The following is a 17,030-nucleotide window of genomic DNA, read 5'->3' on the forward strand; positions in this document are numbered from 1 at the left end:
GTGGTAAGCACTATCGCCTCACAGCTCAAAGGTCGTGGGTTCGATTCCCACCTGGGGACGAGGTGAACGCTGAAGGAATGCGTGCCCGTCCGCATGTCCTCGAGTGCCCACCGCCCGGGTGGGGTCGGCAAAAGGGCCTTTCTGTGTGGAGTTTGCATGTTCTCCCCGTGCCTCCCGGGGGTTTCCTTCATATAGGAACCCCCTTCACAAAAACATGCAATATCCTGGTTGCTAATGTGGTTCCCCCTCTGGTCGTTAAGGGCGCCTGTTCAGACGGAGGGGAACTGGTTGGAATAGCGTGAACCTCCCACGTGCTATGTCCTACCGGTGAAGCTTCCTCTGTCAGGTGAAAAGAAGCGGCTGGCTGACTGCCCATGTCTCGGAGGAAGCATGGAGCCAGTCTCGGCTCTCCCCAGATCGGCACAGGATGGAGTAGCAACCAGGATTGAGAAATCAAGTGAGCACTAATGGGGGATAAAATGGGATAAAAAATCGGGGGGAAAAAAAAAAAAAAAAAAAAAAAAATAATAATAATAATAATAATAATAATTGAGGATATAGCAGAGGAATTATAATGTTCATATTACGCAGCATGGATTTTGCGTATTGCAAGTTGGAGAGACGCTGTATGGAGTGGCAGGCAGCTCCACGCGGGTGCGCAGCAAGATGAAAACCTGTATCTGCCCGTCACCAGCACAATTTTGATATAGGCCTCTATTGAATGGCTAGAATTACATTTTCACACATCCATATCTATTAAATAAGCGATTTTGTGTGTTTGATGTGTAGGCTTATGCACGGCTTGGCTACCCATGCACAGTGAGCCTCTCGTCACCTATAGCTCACTTCGCAACATGGGAATAATATTTGCTTTCATGGAAGACAAATGTAGGTAACCATAGCCTACGAAAGCACTTGATGTTTGAGACCACATGTGATCATAGCCTACTTACCATATAAGTAGACTCCTTGTGGCAAATCAGCTGACGTCCTCTCCTTAATAACGGCAATAAGAATAATTGGTGCTATATGCATGGGCATGGCGGATGGGCGTTTGGACACACCTGAATCCAAATGTCTTCATATTGCACAATGCACGCCCAACGTTTGCATTTGGTTGACACAAGATCATCTGTGAATGATCAATCTCAAGATTATGGCAATTTAAATGAATTAAATCCATCAAGAATTGAAGAGAGAGGAGTTTGAAACACGCGGATCTTTGCTGCCAATCTATATGGCATGCGGTAGTCGGCAATAATATGGTTATTCTTTGGTTTATTTTCAAAGAGTGTTTATTCTAATTTATTTAATTTGGTAGTATGTATACCCTAGAACTGTATAAAATGTAGGCTATAACTAGTCTACTTTACTTTTCCATAAAAAAATATATAGCCTATGCCAATATAGGGCCAGGCTATAGCCGTTTATAGGGGAGCTGTGTGGACAAAGAGAAGGATTGGAGATAGAACACTTCAATTAACATGTTCGGCCCATTTTCTGGAAAACAACCTAGTGAAGACTAACCCTAAATGGGTCATATCATGCATTGACAGTGAGAGGCTCGAGGAGCTTTCCTAAAGGCACGTCTGTGTATCCAATACACATATCTGTGTATTGGAATGATCAGGTAAATTTGGAAAATGAGCAGAGCATTTTGTGTGCCTTCTCTCCTGCTTCACTCCCCCTGAGCAGCCAATCAGAGTGATGTATCTTACCGACGGCCCAAATTGACCCAAACCAGCTGCCATCAAGCTGCCAACAAAGCAGACTAGAGCCAACGGTGCGGGTAGACACCACAGTGACAGACGCCCAGAAATGGCCGACGTCGACTAATCGGCTGTATGTGTTCTCGGCTAAAGACACGCCCACAGGAAATGGTTCACACACCAAAACGTCACAACATCACTGAAAAGACAATTGCAGGCAAACAGGAGATGTAGATGTAAATCCCATAATAGACAATGCTTGATAAAGTGCTTATATCTCCTTTTTATATCTATTCATATCTTCTTTGTTTCTTTTTATTATCGGACACCCTGGCCCCTATTCTCCCACAGGCCTTCGGCGCTAAAATGGGCCTTAAACGCAAAAAAACGTGCCTTGCGCCTGCCTCGGGAAGATATCAACAGGGCTTTAGGCTGGTAAATGCGCTTTAGGCGGAATGGGTGTGGCGCACTCCCTGAATGGGCAAGAATGGGCGTTTCGGCCTTAAATATGGGCCTAATGATATCTTCCTACCTGGCGTAAATTTAGCGCTTTGCGCTTTTGAAAACCAGGCCTATTCAGTGCGCTGGTTGCGCGGAGCGCTCCTCTGGCTCTCCTCTGTCACCCTTCTCTGTGTCACTCCCTCTCTCTTGCTCATCAGTCTGACAGGCACAATACGACTCTCTCTCTTTGACTCCCTTGCTCAGACAGACACAACACACGTCCCATAGGAAAAATAAGTTGTAAGTTCACTGCCTGGCTTGTGAAATCTCCCACCATGCAATGGGCTAATCCATTTAGCTACTAAATAGCAACCAAATGAGCCGAAATAGATATAAAGGTAGATCTAAATAATGTGTAATGGTAACACAACCTGCAATTGTAGAACATTTCAATATTGGACCAAATAAAACATCGAAATGCAAAAACACCACCCTATGTGAAACATATATGTCATATTGGGGCTATATATATCCCTCGTCGATTTAACGTGATTTAGATGAGTGACAGCGTAACGCGCTTCTACTGTCATGTGCTATACTGTGATGTCTGCTCCAATAACTTGGCCCTACTTCACATTTAGTTTTACCATAAAAACACATTTCTGCAATGACTTTACATAATGTAGGCTATATTTATGTGCATCATCCTACCTGCAGCAGGGGAGAGAAAACGATATCTTTCTGGACAAACTTTCACCAATCTAATTAATCTCATATAGGCTATATTTTTCTAGCTGATGCATTTAGAACATTCTTTTCACTTTGATCTTGCTATAGTGTAGCGTATTTACATGCTTGCAGTATTTAAACTGCAGTTAGATTGGTTTGAGAAGCATAATAATATGGAATAATAGCCTATATATGGAGACAGACAGACGGGATGAAGGGGGGGGGGAGGAGCAGAGCGCTTGGCTTTGTCTGGTTTTACTGGATTTCTCCTGGAATTGGAGCTTAAAAGGCAAGCGTGTGACTCTTTACTGCACTTCTCCAATGAGCGGATGGTGCATAATGTTACGCTTAAAAGGCGTGGTTATAATGCTTGAAGCCGCGTGTAGGGCTGGCACCAAGATATCGAGTGCGCTGGTCCACACCCACTAATCTGGGCTGCGCCAGGCCATAAATGCAGTTTCTACGCCGATGCAACGATAGAGCCCCCTAACTGCAGCTGGTCTAGCACCTTCAAAATAAAACCCCAAACATTTAAAATAAAAGCCCAGAACCTTCTAAATAAAGCCCAAATCCTTCAAAATAAACATCAACCGGGCAGTTGTTGTGTGTCTGTTGTTCCCCGGCCCACCAGACTAGATTTGACAGCCTGATAATATAGTTTCAACAACGCTTGTTTGAACTCTGTTTTCTTTCTTTGTTAAATCTTCATGTCTTCTCATCAGTCATAATACATTATTGTAATCCTACAGAGAGAGGAAAAGGAGGCTAGGTGTTGTGAAGCAGCAGCTGTCCTGCTGTGCATTGTGCCAGGAGGTCCTGAGGGATCCAGTCTCTACCAGCTGTGGACACTGGTTCTGCACACACTGCATCACCTCATACTGGGTCAAGTCTGGCTCATCAGGTCACTCCCCCTGTCCCCAGTGTGGAAAAAGATCCAGAACAAGAGCTGGACTGCTGCAGACACTGAGTCAAACCATCACACAAGGTAAGACTACGGATCTGTCTACTGTTGTCACCATTTCTAAAACCAGGAAACAATAACAGTTCAGGGGTTCCCAAATGTAAAAAGGCCAGGGCCCACTTTGAAAATCTGGTAACACTTTACAATACTGGTGCAAACATGTGCATGAATGCATGCTTAACTCATGATGAATTAAGCCATTAATTGATGCTTACCGCATCATCAACTAATGAAAGGTATGTTTGATGAACACACCGAGTCATATATGAATTACTATTAATTAATTAGGCTATGCCTATATCATCATAGTTAATTCCTCATCAACACATACATTAACACACTGTGTTCAATAATACCGTAATTCATGTGTTAATTACCACTATCGACATCAAGCTCCCTGCAACCGGAACTTTAGCATTACCAGACCGCAATGCCGATAGCCCACATCAGAACCAGCTGAGCGAGGCGGTGTGCAGCGTGTCAGGGACCGGCTGGATCTAACCTCTCCCAGCCATTACCTCGTTCATCATGGGCATTCCTTCCTCTTCGAAGCTTGGTCCACAGAACATGTGGCCGGTGTTTTGTGCCTATCTTACCGGGTGTCTAAATGCACGACCCAGCAGGCCAGCCACCCCCTACCACTACCCAGGCTAAGAGCCTCTCTCCCGGCCCGACACCCAAGGCAGCCCCCCTACTACCACGGGTAAACCCAGCCCCACGTGACCTGCTCTCAGACCTGTTGACTAGTGAGCAGGGTCTGTCTCAGAGCAGGTCACTGGGGGCTGGGTTTACCCAGGCTACCACCACCCAACCCCTACCCGCCCTGCCCCTCACCTTGCCTGGGTCCCACACCTCCGGCCGAGAGCCCTTCAGAACCTCTTAGCCGGGTACGGCTATTTCAGCAGCTGTAGCTATCATTCCGATGTTGCTGCTCTGATATAGGCTATGCGTGTAGTAGCCCGCCTTGGTAGCCCCGAACCAGACCAACTCCAACACATTCTCTGACATTGTATCCACTGTGCATCTCCAACAGACATCAAACACTGGATGTATGTCTTGCAGGCTCTATGCCAAGAACCACATATATATGTACTGTATGAGTTAAGTGTTGTGCCTCACAAGTGCCTATATCATTATGTATGAATTAATAGTTATGTGCCACAGATAGTAAAGTCACGACATACTTATGCATTAATTAATTGTTATGTGCCACAGATAGTAAAGTCACGACATACTTATGTATTAATTAATAGTTTTGTGCCACATATTGTAAAGTCACGACATAATGATATCCTCACAAATCATTAGCTAATGTAGATGGATGCTGATCATGAAATCACTTTTATACAGTATAGCAACACAATTGCATGCATTCCAGTCATGAGAACAATTCAAAATATATAGGTAATCAGTGAAGACCATCATTGGAGTTATAAAAGCACATTTATTTATCAAGTTTGTGAACATGTCCATTCTGCCCTGGAGCAAGGACTCGCTCTCCAGTGCCCCTTGTCTGTATCAGCTGGGGGGAAACAGTCTGGCCTCTCCCCTCTCCTCCCCACGGCCCGCGTTGCTCGATCTCTCCAGCGGGTCCAACTCCAACTTCCATCTCTCGTCCTTTTTCACTTGTGTTGCTCTTCACTTCCCGAACCAACGTGACTGTAGCGACAGGTCTCCACCATGCACGCACACACAACAAGCAAGCTAGCTAAGCCACAAGCTAGCTAAATTGCTAAAGCTAAATTGCTACGGCTAGCTACCTGAAACTCTAACAAACCCGCTCGTTCCTCTTGCGATTGGTATCCATTCGACACTGCCACCACCACTGTGACCGACTCTTAGGCTTTGCAGTTTGTACTCTTCGTAGAATAAGAACACGGAGGCTGCTGATATTTACAAAACGACCACCACCTTGTGCAAACCAGCTAGTTGCTCTCGACCACGAGAATAAGTGTCAAGAAAGACATGGCACACAAACAATTACTTCCGTTGCCTCAGCCTGCCATCAAAAATAAAAGCACGCAGAGCGCAGTACTGCGTAGCTGGTTACAACATGAATTTCGACTTTTATTCCGAAAGTCTTGGCCGGGAAACAATATGTTTTCTCGTGGCTACCTTGACAGTGGCCCAGTAATAGCACGCTCACTCAGATGCCAGATTGGGTAAACGGATGCCAGATTGGGTAAACCCATGGGCAAGCCTCTTTTAGGCTACTGTCAATTTGAGTTTACCCGTGAGCACCAAGCATCAATCACTCGATCAGCCCGTCACGTGAACTCACATTTCATTTGGAAATGAAATGTGAGTTCACGTGACGGGCTGGTTTACCAGGCTAGCTCGGACAAGGAGGAGCGTGACTAGCGCATCCCGTCTTCGTTATGCAACGGGGGAAACTCAATCGATTTCCCGGTTGCAGGCGACTGGATGGGTGGTGGTAGTACTAGGGGGGCTGCCCTGGGTGTCGGGCCGGGAGAGAGGCTCTTAGCCTGGGTAGTGGTAGGGGGTGGCTGGCCTGCTGGGTCGTGCATGGCCCATTTCCACCGCTGGTATCAACGCGGTAGACACCCGGTAAGATAGGCACAAAACACCGGCCACATGTTCTGTGTCCCTGCAGTGGACCAATCTTCGAAGAGGAAGGAATGCCCATGATGAACGAGCTAATGGCTGGGAGAGGTTAGATCCAGCCGGTCCCTGACACGCTGCACACCGCCTCGCTCAGCTGGTTCTGATGTGGGCTATCGGCATTGCGGTCTGGTAACGCTAAAGTTCCAGTTGCAGGGAGCTGGATGTCGATAGTAATAATAATAATAATACATTTTATTTAGAGGCGCCTTTCAGAACATCCAAGGTCGCCTTACAGTGCATATAAAAACAGTTTCACGTAATAAGAACATAAATACATATTAAAAACAGGGCAAATTACAGCAGGAATAAAACATAGCTAAGAAGGAAGGAAAATGCAGATTGGTTGGGGAAAAGTGACATTAATAGTGGTAATTAATGAATTACGGTATTATTGAACACAGTGTGTTGATGTATGTGTTGATGAGGAATTAACTATGATGATATAGGCACAGCCTACTTAATTAATAGTAATTCATATATGACTCGGTGTGTTCATCAAACATACCTTTCATTAGTTGATGATGCGGTAAGCATCAATTAATGGCTTAATTCATCATGAGTTAAGCATGCATTCATGCACATGTTTGCACCAGTATTGTAAAGTGTTACCGAAAATCTCCACCCAGTCCTTTATTCACAACTCTGATCAACACACTAAGACTGACTAAGATGACTAAGATGATATGTGTGATAGGATGTGTTTCCCTATAATGTTAGATGTATAATTCCTTCCACATTCCACATTCAAAAATGTGATTTAATTTAATTTCACTTTATTGTCGGAAGTGCGTCCCAAGACATGTTTCTCATAAACAAAAACACATTTAAACAATCACCAGAACAACACATAGCCTACTACAACATAGCATATTGGTCCAAATATAAGAGAGAGACTGTGCCACTTGAGGTGAGCTGCAGCAACTGTTGTGAATGGAAAATCACAAATCTAGACCCCAATATGGAGGACGTCCCTTTCTCAGATAGCCTGGTTAAAACCATCCGGATCCGTGAACTCACATTTTGTTTCGTTTCGTGGATCCATCTGGACTCAGTGCGGTGCACAGTCATTTCAGTGGGTGGAGCCAGTCCTTCAGCTAAATGAGCCAATCAGCTTTGGATCCAGTCAAATCCAAATCCACTCGGAAGACTGGCAAACAAATATTTTCAGGCAGGAAACTCCGCTGTTGCCAGTGTTGTGCAAGCTCACACATCTCAAGAGCTAGCTCAAAGTTCAGCTCACGCAGATTAAAATGAACTTGTTCACATTCATAGCTTATATTTTGAACTTTTAACTAATAGCTCACAGTCCCAAAAAATGAGCAGCTCAGTTCATTTCAAGCTCACTTCTTGTTTACCCAGAGAAAAGGCAAAGCACTGAAAACATAACACAAGCGTTTAACATGCAATAGCTTTTTAAACACATCTTTATTTTAAAAGATGATTGTAAAATTCAGGGGCTTTAGCCAAAGCTTCAACAATAGAGCAGACATATTTTATCTTGCTCTAAAATAAAAAAATATACAATTAAAAAAACAATACAGTATAGCTTTTTGAACACATTCATTCCCCTCCAGTCCAGTTCACAGGCAGCTGTTATATAATCACTGTTCCAGTCCCAACAACAACAACAAAACTAAACTGCAATGTACAAAAACATGCATTAATAGGCTATACAACTATAGATAAAAAGTTGAATCACACCACAACCAATAAAACCAAAAGTAAAATATAATTATAAATACAGATAAAAACCCTACAACAAGAAAGTAAAACACCAATCTACAAAAACATGCAATAGCACACCGGTGTGTCAGCTTGTGTGTCTATACTCTAGCCCCCTTTTACATTAGACAGCCTGAGAAAACCATGATCGTTGTGGGATTATCTTTACGCCTCGCCTCCTGTTTAAGGGAGGGAATGAGGGACTGAGTGAAAACCACCTCCAGACTGAAGTTCTACTATCACAAATTAGTTAACCGAAGCATATCTGCAATCTGCCTCGCCTGTTGCGCGTTCCCTTATGAAAAACAACTAACGTTATAGTATTCAGACTGTGCTCCTGTATAATATAGCCTATCTCGCAACTCTGTGGTGAGCTGCAGCTGTTTGACACACATGCGTCCAGTCAACACGCTTTCAGAATTAGGCTACTTCACAACATGGGAATGCTTTATATTATAATTAGATTTGACATTACGGCCCTTACTGCAATAAAAAGGGGAACGGCGTAAAACTGAAAGTAAAAAAGTAGCCTATGCGATGACTGCACTATGCACTCTGCACAGAGATGTTCACAAGTCATTTTTCCCAAGTCCAAGTCAAGTCTCAAGTCTTTGAGCTCAAGTCCAAGTCAAGTTTCAAGTCTTTTAGGGGGAAGTCCAAGTCAAGTCTCAAGTCTTTGAGCTCAAGTCCAAGTCAAGTCTCAAGTCTTTCGTCACAAGTCCAAGTCTCAAGTCTTTTAGGGGGAAGTCCAAGTCAAGTCTCAAGTCATTGAGCTCAAGTCCGAGTCAAGTCTCAAGTCTTTCATCACAAGTCCAAGTCAAGTCTCAAGTCTTTTAGGGGGAAGTCCAAGTCAAGTCTCAAGTCTTTTAGGGGGAAGTCCAAGTCAAGTCTCAAGTCTTTGAGCTCAAGTCCAAGTCAAGTCTCAAGTCTTTCGTCACAAGTCCAAGTCAAGTCTCAAGTCTCTTATGGATGAGCATTCCATTCAAGATTCAAGATTCAAGATTCAAGATTTTTATTGTCACTCCATGGTACAAGTATCACGTGTGAAATTCTTGTGCTGTGGACTCCGTTTACGACATAGTACAAATAGGCAACAAGCAATGAGCAATAGGCAATAAGAAATAGGCATCAATAAGCAATACTAAGCAGCAATAGGCAATGCGGCAGAATAGCGATAAGACAAGTCAGTGGCATATTCATTGCACATAGGTGCACGTCATGTGCATACGTTAGACGTGTTCGGACATTTTAATTCGACGTATTTGACATACATTACAGTGCAAGTAGCATGTACCTTATTAAACATACAATTAAACATTAGGCATTGTGCATACGTTAGACGTGTATCCATCATCTGCTGGATGCCATCTGGGGTGCTTAGAACACTGCATAGCTACAATTACAGAATTAAAAGCATGTACTGTATTATCCTCACTCCTTTATTAACATACAGTATCAGCATTGATTAGTTGAGATTCTTATTAGTAGACATCTCCTTAATGTTAATGCACCAATTTTTTTTAATAAAAAATAAAGATTGTTCACAAGTCCCGAACCTCAAGTCCAAGTCAAGTCTCAAGTCTTTGAGGACGAGTCTCAAGTCAAGTCTCAAGTCACTGTGTGTGTGACTTAACTCATTGAGTGCCAGCCACTTTTGGAGAACGGACGCTCCCAGTGCCAGAGTTTCAGAGCGTTTTCAGTGATTTCTCGAGGCCCACAGAATATTGTGTGATATTACTATGTAAACACCGAACACGCACAAAGAACGAGGAGACTCTATTGTATCATCAGCAAAAAAAAGTTTATTGATACCATTTTCCGTTCTTTAGTTATGAGCCGGAGAAGATAGGTTGTTTTGAGCAAAAACACAGCGTTTCAAATTAGAAGCTGAGATATTCCGCCTTTTGTGAAATTAAGTATTTCAAGCACATTCACTGAGTCTGAAGCTAATATTTTCTGATGTAGTGACGTCGTGTAGTTGTGTGGTGCCATGCGTGCCCCACCCCCCTCTCCCCCCCTCAGCTGCAAACTCCTCCCCACACTAACACACAGCCTCACGCACCCAGCGTCTATTTTCGGAGTGCTCCGTTTTTGTGCGCCGGCTCCCAGCGCGACGCAGAAAAGCCAAACCGGACTGCTGAGAATGGTTTGGCCCTTCGGCGTCGGGTGCTGCTTTTCTGGCGGCTAATCGTGTGGAGAAACTATACAGCAGAGACAGAGAGGCTCAGTTGTGGGCGCGGATTGACTGCTGTTCGCAGCCAACGTTAACTCCAGCCAGAGAAATCTATATGGCTCTGGCTGCAGCATGAGCGGTTTCTCTTTCATCACGGGGCTTTTTCCTGCTGTTTTCCGGACCTTTCTCTAATCTACGCTGAACCCACAAGTTTAATTTAGCCGTCCTTGGTAACACTAGGGCCGCCAAGTTTTCAACACCTCTTCTGCCCGCCGTAGTGGCCAGCCCAACCGCTGTGTAAAATGCATATTTACAGTAGGCCTAATAATAATGACGCCCCAAATCGTTGCTCTCTGATGAGAAGGGGGCACCTTTCTCTTCTGAAAGTGATGACTAGGGGTATGGGCACAACGTCAGACGCTTGACGACTTCAGAGTGAAAATGTGTTGCAATGACAGAGAAAGAGAGAGGGGAAAGAGAGAGTTAAGCTTGCTTCATACTCGCTGTGCCACGAAGGGCGCGGGGGAGGAGCGAGGGCCACAAGCATCAAATTACCTCAATGTGTTGGGCGCTACCTCCGTAGGCCGCCCGCCGCATACCTGAAGATTTTTCTCAAAGCGCAACCTCCGCACGGCTTCTCTCCAAACATGGCCGCTTTCGAGCCACTGAGCCCTGAACACTGAGCTGTGTTTTCACCACATTTCTTGACCCATGTGGTAGGCTAAACTTTGATTTGCAACTGTTCGTTTTTAGTCATTTCACCAAGTAAATGTGTTGTGTTGAGAGCATGATTGAGAGAGATTAAAAGCAGCACAGAGTAGGCTATCAGGGCTGAGAACCGAAACGGCTATTCAGTAAAAACAAGTTTGGTGATTCATTCATGTGCTGATGTACGGTCGTTTGAGAGTGAAAGCGCACTCTACTGCACATAATAGCGTTTCATTGTGGCTTTTCACGGGCTGTTCTCACTATTACATTGTACAATACATGCTGATCACTTGGCTGATCACTTCTGAGTATAAAACCATCCGCCCCAGTGCGAGGTCCGCACGTGACTCACGGGTATAATGATCGTGCTTGAGGGAGAGAGAGAGAGAGAGAGAGGGATATCAGCTCCGTGCCAGCGGAGAGAGGGAGAGAACGAGAGGGAGGCTCCGTGCAGACAGAGAGAGGGAGAGAACAAGAGGGAGGCTTCATGCAGGCAGAGGGGGATAGAGAGAGACACAGAGAAAGAGAGAGAGAAAGAAAAGGAGAATGAGAGAGAGGGGAGAGAGAGAGACATGCTGCTGCTCTGACATGCGGCGACTGTCCAAGTGCACTGGCTGCGCTATAGGCTACACACTCTCCATTCACAAACTGCACTGGTCTCTGTGACCGCAATGGCCTTCCAAGGATTAAATTATTATTACTCTCTTACCTTTCATGACACAACTTTAAAACGTAGATAGATAGTAAAAATCACATATTTAGGAAAAGTCATGGACAGGCAGGGGCATATCTTTTTATTGAAATAGAGTTACATGCGTTGAAAAGATCAAAACGGTCCCACAGACCACAGTGGCGGTTCTAGTGTTAACAGGCGAGGCCGTTCACACCACCTGCGCACGTGCCACGCCGAAGCCACGCTCACGCCTTGCTCAAGCGATCGTTCAGGATTCACCCCTATTCCAAGCGTGACGCGTGCTGAAGCCGAGCATTGATCTGCCAAGCCATGAAGTCAATGGGAGTTGTGGGCGGGTTCAAGGCGCGCCGAGTAGGCACTGAGAGGAAAATGGAAGGCTTCTTGTGTGAACGGTTAAGCGTGAGCCTGCCTCAAGCTTCAGTTCTGCTTATGTTAGGCGTCCTGTGTGAACAAGGGCTGAGGACCTGACACTCAGAGGACATCCCTAGGCTAGGCTTTTTTGTGTGCATCTGATGAATCACCCACTCAATCTTTAGGCAGAGTGTGGGGGGGAGGGAGAAGCAGAGAAACCGGGTTGATTCTTCGTAAATTACCACACGCATGTAGGACCCGGTCAAGACACAATGGGCAATTATAGAGGTATTAAGAGAGTGAAGAAAAGAACAATATGAGTGGCGTTCACCTTTGCCTGTGTTAGCGATGCTCACTGTACGTTCATGGATTTGCAAAACGCTGCGCTCAGCTCACATTCATGCACAACACTGGCTGTTGCATACTCCTGTTATTCCTGTTGTTATTGAGTCTATAGAGAGGCAAAGTGAACGTCACTTCCTGCTTTTCTCCCTGTACCAAGCGCTGAAAAAATATTAATGGCTGTGAACGGAGAATAACGTTCGTTTTTTGGTCTTGTTTGAATTTTGCCACTGGGTGCCAACGTTAATTTTGTCAATTTAAAACATGACTTTGCATGTCAAGAAAGTCGCAGTTTGTCGCCAAACTGTTGCACTATAAGTTCTAAGTCAGAAAGATTGCATACACTGTCGCCTAAGTGACGTCACTTTCTCTAGCGGCAAAGCTGAAGACCGGCGACATGCCATGAGCTTCCACGAGCTATGTAGTTTTAACCCCTACATTTCAGTTTGATGACAAACTGCAACTTTCTTTACATGCAAAGCTATGTTATTATTAGTTATTGACAAAATTAACATTGGCACCCCGTGGCACAATTCAAACGGGATCAAAAAAGTAACGTTATTCTCCGTTCACTGCCATTCATATTTATTTCAGCGCTGGTACAGGGAGAAAGCAGGAAGTGACGTTTCACTTCGGTTCTCTATTTCTGCAAAAACTGCACATATGGCTGTTTAAACTCTACGAACTTTGACGTTACTGCTCGAGGCAAAAAGCCATGGAGGCAGCCATTCCTGTTTTGTCAGCATTCCTGATTGGCCAGTTACGATGTCAACTATGAGGCCTGATTGGCTAGTGCACTTTGTAAAATCTGAAAGCGCCCACCCCGGGGCAGAGGCCAGACAGTCTAGTAGAACAAAACACAATGTGGTGTCACATGACCGGATGGTTTACCAGGCTATTTCTGAGACGTATTTCCAAGAGAAAAAACTGTCTTATCGGCAGGGTTGGCAGACCATTCGCGGCCCACCTGCAGTACCTCCATGGCCCACACTTTAGGAGTCACTGGCATTAAACACTAAGTTCTTTCTTCTCTTCCAGCAGATGGTGGTTTGCCAGAGCTATTAGACGAGCATAAGGTCATTCTGATAAAGAGATGTGAATTTGTGGCAGAAGGAACTGAAGCAGGAATTGGAACCCCCCTCAACAGGATCTACACTGAGCTCTATATCATAGTGGGACAGAGTGAAGAGGTCAATACCCAACATGAGGTGTGGCAGCTGGAGACAGCATCCAAGATGGAGATCCTCTATGAAGCGCCAATCAAGTGCCACGACATCTTTAAACTCTTACCTGACCAAGAAACACACATCAGAGTAGTTCTGACACAGGGCGTTGCTGGCATTGGAAAAACCTTCTCAGTGCAGAAGTTCACTCTGGACTGGGCAGAGGGCTTGGAAAATCAAGATGTCAGTCTTGTGATTCTGCTTCCTTTCCGGGAGCTGAACTTGATCAAAGATGGGCAGTACAGTCTACTCACGCTGCTTCATGTTTTCCATCCAACATTACAGGCGGTCACAGCAGAGCAGCTCTCTGTCTGTAAAGTTGTGTTCATCTTGGATGGCCTGGATGAAAGCAGGCTTTCATTGGACTTCCAGAACAATGAGGTTGTATCTGATGTCACACAGATATCATCAGTAGACGTGCTCTTGACAAACCTCATCAAGGGGAATCTGCTTCCCATAGCTCTCCTCTGGATGACGTCCAGACCTGCAGCAGCCAATCAGATCCCTCCTACATGTGTTGACAGGGTAACAGAGGTACGAGGGTTCACTGACCCACAGAAGGAAGAATACTTCAGGAGGAGATCCAGTGATGAGGAGCAGGCCAGCAGAATCATCTCACACATTCAGGCATCCAGGACCCTCCACATCATGTGCCACATCCCAGTCTTCTGTTGGATCACTGCTACAGTTCTGGAGCACATGTTGACTACAGACCAGAGAGCAGAGCTGCCCAAGAGCCTGACTGAGATGTATTCACACTTCCTGCTGGTTCAGACGGAGAGGAAGAAGCAGAAGTATGATGGGAGACATGGGATAGGTCAACAGCAGCTGATGGAGACTGACAGGGAAGTTCTTCTGAAACTGGGGAAGCTGGCGTTTGAACATCTGGAGAAAGGCAACCTCATGTTCTACCAAGAAGACCTGGAGGAGGTTGGTCTTGATGTCGGAGAGGTTGCAGTGTTCTCAGGAGTGTGCACACAGATCTTCAAACGAGAGTGTGTCCTCCTCCAGAGAGCGGTCTACTGCTTTGTTCATCTGAGCATCCAAGAGTTTCTCGCTGCAGTTTACATGTTCCACTGTTACACAAACGGGGTGAAGAAGGTCCTGGACACATTCCTTGGAGAATTCTGGGATAAAGGTGGATTGTGGATGCTGGATATCTTCCTGTACATAACTATGTTCAAAACCCTGAAGAGCAAAAATGGCCACCTGGACCTCTTTGTCCGCTTCCTTCATGGTCTGTCACTGGATTCCAGCCAGAGACTCCTAGGAGGCCTGCTGGGTCAGACACAAACCAGACCAGAAAGCATCCAGAAAGCCATCAGCAACCTGAAGGAGATGAACACCTCCAGTACATCCTCTCCTGACAGAAGCATCAACATCTTCCACTGTTTGGTGGAGATGAAAGACCAGTCAGTACATCAGGAGATTCAACAGTTCCTGAAGTCAGAGAACAGATCAGAGACGGAACTCTCTGGGATCCACTGCTCAGCTTTGGCCTACATGCTGCAGATGTCAGAGCAGGTTCTGGATGTGTTGGATCTGAAGGCCTACAACACATCAGATGAGGGACGACGCAGACTGATCCCAGCTGTGAGGAACTGCAGAGTGGCTCGGTTAGTCCTGATGTGAATATTAACATTATCTACAGTGTAGAGTGACCTTCACACTTGACACCATAAGAATTACATTTAAGATATAATTGCTCAAACATACACACTATAAAAGAGTTGTTCTAGTAGTGGTACACAGTGTTGGGTGTAAAATGTTATCATACTTTGTCCTTTAAGTGGAGTAAATACAGTAAGGTGAAAGTAAAGTCAGAAATGTGTTATTTGTTTATAGCTATCATGTTACTGAGCAGGGTTGGTTAGTAAGTGACTACATATAATTGGGATTACGTAATCAGATTCTGAAAAATAAGTAACTAACTGTGTCATCAGCTACCAAGCTACTGAGAAATGTAGTTAAGCTTTTCTACGTTCTACTAGCAAGCTACTGCCCAATACTAATCATTAGGAAAACCCGGCCCCGGTAGGTCACCCGCAGGGGTGCTCTTTACACTTCCTGAAAAATTCAGCCCAATCGCACGTAAAATGGCATAGCTGTGGCCGAACACAATTCTGCTCACAGAAGGACAGACAGACACTTCACATTCTTATTATAGGATTATTCATAGTAGTAGTAGTAGTAGTAGAGTAGTAGTAGTAGTAGTAGCAGTAGTAGTAGTAGTAGTAGTAGTAGTATTAGTATGCTGTGTATGTTTTCATTAGGATGCTTAGACTAAGCTCTGCTTATAAGTTATAATTACTATTTTTTATTCAGTCATATCATCCTCCACCACCCAATAATATCATCAATATAATCATCGAATTAATTTAATCTGTGATCACAGACTTTCCGGCTGTGAACTCTCAGAGACTCACTTTGAAATCCTGGCCTCCACTCTGAAGTCCAACCCCTCCCATCTGAGAGAGCTGGACCTGAGTAACAGCAAGTTGCAGGAGTCAGCAGTGACGCTGCTCTCTGCTGGACTGGAGAGTCCACACTGTAAACTGGAGACTCTCAGGTAAGACCATGCAGTTTACTTTTTTATCAATTGATTTGACAGATTTCTCCAACTAAGGTGGGGCGGCTGTGGCTCAGGAGGTAGAGCGCGTCGTCCACCAACCAGGTCGGTGGTTCGATCCCCGGCTACTCCAGTCTGCATGTCGAAGTGTCCTTGGGCAAGACACTGAACCCCAAATTGCTCCTGATGGCTGTGCCAGCACCCTGCGTGGCAGCTTGCCACCTTCGGTGTGTGAATGGGTGAATCTAGGCACATTGTAAAGCGCTTTGGGTATAAGCGCTATATAAATGCAGTCCATTTACCATTTAAGGTCTGTGCTCTCAAAATAGTCTCTCTCAGGCCACTATACTCCTGACTCTGTGAAGGTTGACCGTGGAAGTTTTACATTGGGATTTCAGGCTTTTAGTCTGATCAAACATCATATACACAGCAATTGATCTTAAAGAGCATGGAGCAGGGTAATTCCTTTGCTACATGTATACTTAACCTTGTCCCTATGTCCATTTGAAAAGTTAAAGTTAATGCAGGATTTAAAAAAAAAAATGAAAAAAAAATGGAGAAAAACACCTTCCTTTTTGAGAGGAAAATAACAGGCTTTTATTTTGTTAAGGCAGAGCCTGCTACGTCACAGTGGGGAGTGGCTCCCGCGTGCGTGTCTCCCTCTCCCCTCCCACTGTCGTCAATTCCATGGTCAAATCAGTCGCATTTCAGGACAGCTAGTCAGGTCAGGTACGTACGCTAGTCAAAGTCACTAGTTAGTTTTTAGTATATAGTTAGTCAGTC

General features: G+C 44.9%; 2 protein-coding genes across 13 annotated transcripts in view; one reads left to right on the forward strand and one right to left on the reverse strand.

Annotated features, from left to right (window-relative positions):
- The window catches only part of LOC310792050 (cAMP-responsive element modulator-like), a 208,574-nt gene that overhangs the window by 79,742 nt on the left and 111,802 nt on the right, over positions 1-17,030 (reverse strand). The gene's annotated exons all lie outside the window — the stretch shown is intronic.
- LOC310792041 (uncharacterized protein) overlaps positions 1-17,030 on the forward strand; it is a 152,867-nt gene that overhangs the window by 56,699 nt on the left and 79,138 nt on the right. For 10 of the 12 annotated variants that reach the window (XM_083653726.1, XM_083653722.1, XM_083653729.1 and 7 more), the window contains 3 exons: positions 3,629-3,864; positions 13,494-15,294; positions 16,074-16,247. In XM_083653726.1, the coding sequence (XP_083509852.1) occupies positions 3,629-3,864; positions 13,494-15,294; positions 16,074-16,247 (2,211 nt within the window). The remainder of the gene's footprint in view (positions 1-3,628; positions 3,865-13,493; positions 15,295-16,073; positions 16,248-17,030) is intronic. The other 2 variants (XM_083653727.1, XM_083653732.1) reach the window with 2 other exon arrangements.

Source organism: Poromitra crassiceps (genome assembly GCF_964638095.1).
Source record: "Poromitra crassiceps genome assembly, chromosome: 17".
NCBI classification, from domain to species: domain Eukaryota; kingdom Metazoa; phylum Chordata; class Actinopteri; order Beryciformes; family Melamphaidae; genus Poromitra; species Poromitra crassiceps.